The sequence below is a fragment of the Colobus angolensis genome, unplaced genomic scaffold (assembly GCF_000951035.1).
Source record: "Colobus angolensis palliatus isolate OR3802 unplaced genomic scaffold, Cang.pa_1.0 Scaffold77, whole genome shotgun sequence".
NCBI lineage: Eukaryota > Metazoa > Chordata > Mammalia > Primates > Cercopithecidae > Colobus > Colobus angolensis.
This window is the reverse complement of record NW_012121487.1, coordinates 2,229,605-2,236,628: the sequence shown is the minus strand read 5'-3', so window position 1 is coordinate 2,236,628 and position 7,024 is coordinate 2,229,605. Positions and strand designations below refer to the sequence as shown.

Sequence of the window (7,024 nt, the reverse complement as noted above, 5' to 3'; positions counted from 1 at the left end):
GGCGGGCGCCTGTAGTCCCAGCTACTCCAGAGGCTGAGGCAGGAGAATGGCCTGAACCCAGGAGGCGGAGCTTGCAGTGAGCTGAGATCCCGCCACTGCACTCCAGCCTGGGCGACAGAGCGAGACTCCGTCTCACAAAAAAAAAATAAAAGAAAGAAAAAGTGAAAGTTATAAGTGCTATGGGGAAAGAAATCAAGTATGGTAAGGGCATCAGGGGTACAAGGGTGAAGGCAAGTTGCAGCCCTAAATAGGGAGGTCAGGTACCCATTATTGAGAAAATGAGACCTAAGGGAAGACTTGAAGGAGATGAGAGAATTAGCCATGCAGAGATCTGGGGAGGAGAATTCCAGGAAGAAGGACCAGTCAGTGCCAAGGCCTAAGTCAAGGAGGTTAGAAGAGCTAAAAACCATCAAGCGGGAGGAGCGGCAGACATGAAGAGACTGTGCAGGGAGAGGAAGATCAGGTGGGGCTTTGTAGGCCATTTTTAGAATTTGAGTTGCGTTTTCCTCCGAGTGAAATGAGAAACTGCTGCAGGGTTTTGAGCAGGGGAATGACAAGCTTTTATTTATGTTTTAATAGAACCTCCCCTCCCCTGCTGCTGTACTGAAAATAGATGGAGGGTGGGGGGAAGGGTGCCCTGCAGCATTTCTGTCTCAGACCAGTTGGCGGCAGTGAGGTGGTGAGAAGTGGTCAGATTCTGAATGTATTTTGCAGGTAGAGCTGACAGGATTTGCTGATTGATTGGATATGGGGTAGGGAGTGAGGGCGAGAAAGAAAGGAGTCAAAGGTGACAGGTGACTCTGAGGTTTTTGCCATGAGGAACTGCAACAATGCATTATCCACTGAGCAGGAAAGACTGTAGTGGAAGGGGTTCGGGAGAGATCAGAAGTTCACTTGGGACATGTTGAGTCTGAGATGCATATTAGCCATCCAAGTGTGATAGAGAGGAGGCAGTCAGGTACACAACTCTGGGTTTGGGAGAAAGGTCTGGATTGGAGAGACACTTGGGAGTTGGCTACATATAGATGGTATCTCAAGTCGTGAGACTAGTTGAGATCACCAAAGGAGTGTAGGTGAAATCACAGAGAAGAGAACAGGGTATCTAATGTTAAGGGGAGGAACAAGGAAAGGAGACTGGGAAGGAGCAGCTAGTGAGGTAGGAGTCAACCAAGAGAGGGTGTGGTCCTGGAGGTCAGGTGAAGACAGTGTGTCAAAGAGGGATGTATGTCCAGGCTGCTGATGGGCCAATAGAGGAGGACTGAGCATTGAGCATTACATTGAGCAACAACACAGAGGTTCTTGGTGACCTTGACAAGAACAGATGCAGTGGAGAGATGGAGGCCAGCGCCTGAGTGGGGTGGGTTCAAGGGAGAATGGGGGAGGGGAACTGGAGGCAGCAAGTACAGATAACTCTTGCAATGAGTTTTGCTGCAAGAGAAAGCAAAAACTGGGACTGAGGGGAAACCAGGGGATTAAGAGAATTTTTTTTTTCTTTTTTTTGACACGGAGTCTCGCTATATGCCCAGGCTGGAGTGCAGTGACTGGATCTCAGCTCACTGCAAGCTCCGCCTCCCGGGTTCACGCCATTCTCCTGCCTCAGCCTCCCCAGTAGCCGGGACTACAGGCGCCCGCCACCTCGCCCAGTTAGTTTTTTTTTGTATTTTTTAGTAGACACGGGGTTTCACCGTGTTAGCCAGGATGGTCTCGATCTCCTGACCTCCTGACCTGCCCGTCTCGGCCTCCCAAAGTGCTGAGATTACAGGCGTTGAGCCACCTTGCCCGGCCTAGAATTTTTTTTAAAATGATGAAAGAAATAACAGTAGGTTTACATGCTGATGGGGATGATCCAGTAAAAAAGGAAAACATGGCTGGGCAAGGTGACTCACACCTGTAATCCCAGCACTTTGGGAGGCGGAGGTGGGTGGATCACCTGAGGTCAGGAGTTCAAGACCAGCCTGGCCAACGTGGTGAAACCCCTTCTCTAATGAAAATACAAAAAAAGTAGCCAGGTATGGTGGTGCACACCTGTAATCCCAGCTACTCAGGAGGCTGAGGCAGGATAATTGCTTGAACCGGGGAGGCAGAGGTTGCAGTCAGCAGAGATGCTGCCACTGCACTCCAGCCTGGGTGACAAGAGCAAAACTCCCTCTGTCTCAAAAAAAAAAAAGAAAAAAGAAAAAGAAAAAAAAAAGAAAAGGAAAACATGGGTGTCACAGAGGACCACAGAATGGCTGAATCTATGTCCTTGAGCAGGTGAGAAGAAGATCTAGTGCACAAGTGGGAAGACAGATAGGGACCGGAGAATGAGCCAACCTGCTCTCAGCTAGCAGCTGCCCCATAGCAGCGCTGGCGTGGGATAGACCTCAGCTCTCCTCAGTCCATGAGGCCTCCTAGCTCTAAAACCCCGCACCCAAACGCCCTCACCTGGCTCCCAGCCCCTGCCCTACACCCCATACCCTGGGGTAGCTGGGCAATCAGCACTTACATACATCACATGCCCACACAGTGACCTCAGGCCTAGCGGAGGGCACTCCCCTCCTACTTCCACAGTGCCGTCTCCCCAAGGGGCGGATGTTTGCTGGAGAGGGAAGCAGAGTCTGTGATCTGTGAGCAGGGGTTGCATCAGGGAATAAAGGTCAGGTAACAGGACTCTCGGGCCTTCTGAGAGTGGTAATGGGTTGGGTTTGGTTGCCTCTCATGTTCTGGGGGAATGTTGTCTGAACGTGAATTTCTGGTTCTAGGGCCGGCATCTCGCTCTGTGGAGCGCCTCAAGGAGATGATCAAGGCCGGGATGAACATTGCGCGACTCAATTTCTCCCACGGCTCCCACGAGGTGCAGGACGGGTCGCCGGGCGGTGGGTGGGGCAGGAGGATGCCTCGAGGTCCTGGCCACCTTCCCCTGAAACCCTCGCTCCGCTCCCTCCCCCAGTACCACGCTGAGTCCATCGCCAACGTCCGGGAGGCGGTGGAGAGCTTTGCAGCTTCCCCGCTCAGCTACCGGCCCGTGGCCATCGCCCTGGACACCAAGGGACCGGAGATCCGCACTGGGATCCTGCAGGGGGTGAGCAGTGGGGCTGGGACTCGCCGGGCCGGGGCGGGAAAGGCGGCGCCAGTTGGACGGGGTCCAGGCGTGGGCAGGGGCGGGTCCCGGACTCCGGGGCGCAGAACTCATGTCTCCTCTGGCTCCGCCCCTAGGGTCCGGAGTCGGAAGTGGAGCTGGTGAAGGGCTCCCAGGTGCTGGTGACTGTGGACCCCGCGTTTCGGACGCGGGGGAACGCGAACACCGTGTGGGTGGACTACCCCAATATTGTCGGGGTCGTGCCGGTGGGGGGCCGCATCTACATTGACGACGGGCTCATCTCCCTAGTGGTCCAGAAAATCGGTGCGGACGCGCCTCCCGCCCTGACCACATCCGCGCGCTGGGCACATTCCCTTCTCCTTGGCTCCCCCATCAGCCCTCAGACCGACCACACTTTCCCCTGGCCACTCGTCTTTGCCAGCCTGTCCCAGGAGTCCCCAGCATGCAGACTCCGCGCTCACCCTGGGTTTGGGCTGGACTACGGGTGGGTCGTTTCTTCCACGGATGTCCATCTGTGCCTCTTCTGGGCAGAGCCCAGAACAAGGGCGGAGAGACGAGGAGGGCGTGGTTCCTTACCTCTTGGGGGTCCAAGCCCAGTGTCCTCTCTGCTGTAACTGTGCCCCGTCCTCACCCCTGACCGCAGCTGGCTCTCTCCATGTCGTCAGGCCCAGAGGGACTGGTGACCCAAGTGGAGAACGGTGGCGTCCTGAGCAGCCATAAGGGCGTGAACTTGCCGGGGGCCCAGGTGGACTTGCCCGGGCTGTCCGAGCAGGACGTCCGGGACCTGCGCTTCGGGGTGGAGCATGGAGTGGACATCGTGTTTGCCTCCTTTGTGCGGAAAGCCAGCGACGTGGCTGCTGTCAGGGCTGCTCTGGGGCCAGAAGGACAGGGCATCAAGATCATCAGCAAAATTGAGAACCACGAAGGCGTGAAGAGGTGAGGCTTGGGCTCTGTTCCCCTTCGGCCCTGTCGCTATTCCCCATCACCTTTCTTCTCCCGCCTGCCTCTGCCTGGCATCTCCTGGCTTTCTGCCTCGGCCCTGATTCTCCCAACCTCTCAGGTTTGATGAAATCCTGGAGGTGAGCGACGGCATCATGGTGGCACGGGGGGACCTAGGCATCGAGATTCCAGCAGAGAAGGTTTTTCTGGCTCAGAAGATGATGATTGGGCGCTGCAACTTGGCGGGCAAGCCTGTTGTCTGTGCCACACAGGTCTGGAGTGAGCCCTTGAGGTTCGGCACTCTGTGGGTTTTAGGGACAACTGCGGATGAATACCCATACTGTAAGGGTTTGTTTTGTTTTGTTTTGTTTTGTCTCTGTCATCCAGGCTGGAGTGCAGTGGCACAATCTTCCCTCACTGCAACCTCCACCTCCTGGGTTCAAGCAGTTCTTCTGCCTCAGCCTCCCAAGTAGCTGGGATTACAGTTACCACCACCACACCAGGCTACTTTTTGTATTTTTAGTAGAGGCGGGGTTTCATCATGTTGTCCGGACTAGTCTCGAACTCCTCACCTCAGGTGATCTACCTACCTCGGCCTCCCAAAGTGCTGGGATTACAGGCATGAGCCACCATGCCCAGCCCACACTGTAGGTTTATAGCACATTTTGCTGGCAAGTGTTTGATCCTCAAATGATAAAGTTAGATATACTTTGACCCCTATTTTCAGGGGTTGTGACTGTGACCCTGGATTTCGGGACACTCTGAGAATGTGGGTGTCAGAGAGTAGCTTGGGCAGGGTCTCAAGTCACGGTGTGACTCCTACATCTTTGATGTCCACACTGTCCCCCAGATGCTGGAGAGCATGATTACCAAGCCCCGGCCAACGAGGGCAGAGACAAGCGATGTGGCCAATGCTGTGCTAGATGGGGCCGACTGCATCATGCTGTCAGGGGAGACTGCCAAAGGCAACTTCCCTGTGGAAGCCGTGAAGATGCAGCATGCGGTAGGAGCTCAGAATGAAAAGCAAATGGGCCAGGGAACCAAATCCCTTCCATACCCCAGTGCCCCTTCGTAGCCTGACATTCTGGCACCTGCAGATTGCCCGGGAGGCAGAGGCTGCAGTATACCACCGGCAGCTGTTTGAGGAGCTACGTCGGGCAGCACCACTGAGCCGTGATCCCACTGAGGTCACCGCCATTGGCGCCGTGGAGGCTGCCTTCAAGTGCTGTGCTGCTGCCATCATCGTACTGACCACAACTGGCCGGTGAGGAGGATACTGGGAATGCCCAGATGGAGATTTGGGTCAGGGGTAGGCTAGGATGGGCCCCAGGCCTGGGTTTAGTCTGGTCACCAGGGTTGAAGAGTGTCCACCTGAGACAAGAGGAGAGGCAGCAATGACAGCTGGAGGCCAGGAGACACAGAATGCCAGTGAGCTTCTGGGGCTGGAAGGGGATAGCGGCATCACTGGGCACATTGGCTTCAAGGCCATTTGGGCTCCTGGGGCTCAGAGGCAAGTCTATTCGGCCCACAGAGCCTACAAATGCTGAAGTATTGCAGAAGGGCCCAGTAGGTCTGAGTTTAAGTCTTTACTCTGAAATGTAGCTCTATTCGCCTGCTGTCTTTCCTCATGAACAGGACAAGGTAATGATTTGTTCTTCAAGGGGTTGCGAGGATTAACAGGAGATATTAGGTACTACATAGTACCTGATATCTATACAGTAAATTAAGCACATAATGCACATTCTCAAAAGGGTTTTATACTTTGTTGTTGTTGTTGTTTTTTCTTTTGAGAACGGCGTCTTGCTCTGTTGCTCAGGCTGGAATGCAATGGTGCAATCTCAGCTCACCACAACCTCCACCTCCCAGGTTCAAGTGATTCTTCTGCCTCAGCCTCCCGAATAGCTGGAATCACAGGCACCTGTCACCACGCCCGGCTAATTTTTTGTATTTTTCGTAGAGACAGGGTTTTGCCATATTGGCCAGGCTGGTCTCGAACTCTTGACCTCAGGTGATCCACCCTCCTTGGCCTCCCAAACTGCCGGGATTATAGGCATGAGCCACTGTGCCTGGCCAGTTTTTATATTTCTTGAAGAGATTTCTCCTTATTATCTCATTCGATATATCCGTATTATCTCATATCTTTCTTGTGTGGTAGGGAGGGCAGGCATTCTTTATTATTATTTTTTTTTTAACAGAGATAGGGTCTCACTATGTTGCCTAGGCTGGTCTTCAACCCCTGGGCTCAAATAATTCTCCCACCTCGGCCTCCCAAAGTGCTGGGATTATAGGCATGAGCCACTGTGCCCAGCCTGGGAGGCAGACATTCTTACACTCATTTTACAGGTGAGAACACCAAGGCCCAGAGAAGTATGATGACTTACTCAGGGTCACACAGCCTGTTAGTTACACCTGGAACCAGAACCCAGACTCTCCTTTCCTGGTTCAGCACTCCCTCGCTGTTCTGGGCTGACCTTCTCTGCCTTCTCCAGCTCAGCCCAGCTTCTGTCTCGGTACCGACCTCGGGCAGCAGTCATTGCTGTCACCCGCTCTGCCCAAGCTGCCCGCCAGGTCCACTTATGCCGAGGAGTCTTCCCCTTGCTTTACCGTGAACCTCCAGAAGCCATCTGGGCAGATGACGTAGATCGCCGGGTGCAATTTGGCATTGAAAGTGGTGAGCTACCTAGACCTTCCCCACCCACTCCTACCATTCATATCAGGAGTCCTCCAACCCAGCTTCCCATACCCACTCAAAAGGCCTTGCCTCTCTCCTGTAGTTCCAGGTTTTCCCTGTGAGAGTCACTAAGACTGAGATATCAGTCTGGCATATCATAAACACCTCTTCCATCAGCATAGCCACATAGGCAGACAGCTGTGCTACTTAGCAACACACTCTGTCCTAGCACGGATACTCCTGCTAGGAGTTTTGTTTGTTCTTTGTTTTTTTTGAGATGGAGTCTCGCTCTGTTGCCAGGCTGGAGTGCAGCAGCGCGATCTCGGCTCACTGCA

At 53.9% G+C, this 7,024-nt stretch overlaps 1 protein-coding gene across 3 annotated transcripts in view; it reads left to right on the top strand.

The window, feature by feature from the left end:
- Positions 1-7,024, top strand: part of PKLR (pyruvate kinase, liver and RBC) — a 12,571-nt gene that overhangs the window by 3,087 nt on the left and 2,460 nt on the right. For all 3 annotated transcript variants that reach the window (XM_011928324.1, XM_011928323.1, XM_011928322.1), the window contains 8 exons: positions 2,742-2,833; positions 2,930-3,061; positions 3,196-3,382; positions 3,745-4,015; positions 4,140-4,290; positions 4,869-5,021; positions 5,116-5,282; positions 6,508-6,689. In XM_011928324.1, the coding sequence (XP_011783714.1) occupies positions 2,742-2,833; positions 2,930-3,061; positions 3,196-3,382; positions 3,745-4,015; positions 4,140-4,290; positions 4,869-5,021; positions 5,116-5,282; positions 6,508-6,689 (1,335 nt within the window). The remainder of the gene's footprint in view (positions 1-2,741; positions 2,834-2,929; positions 3,062-3,195; positions 3,383-3,744; positions 4,016-4,139; positions 4,291-4,868; positions 5,022-5,115; positions 5,283-6,507; positions 6,690-7,024) is intronic.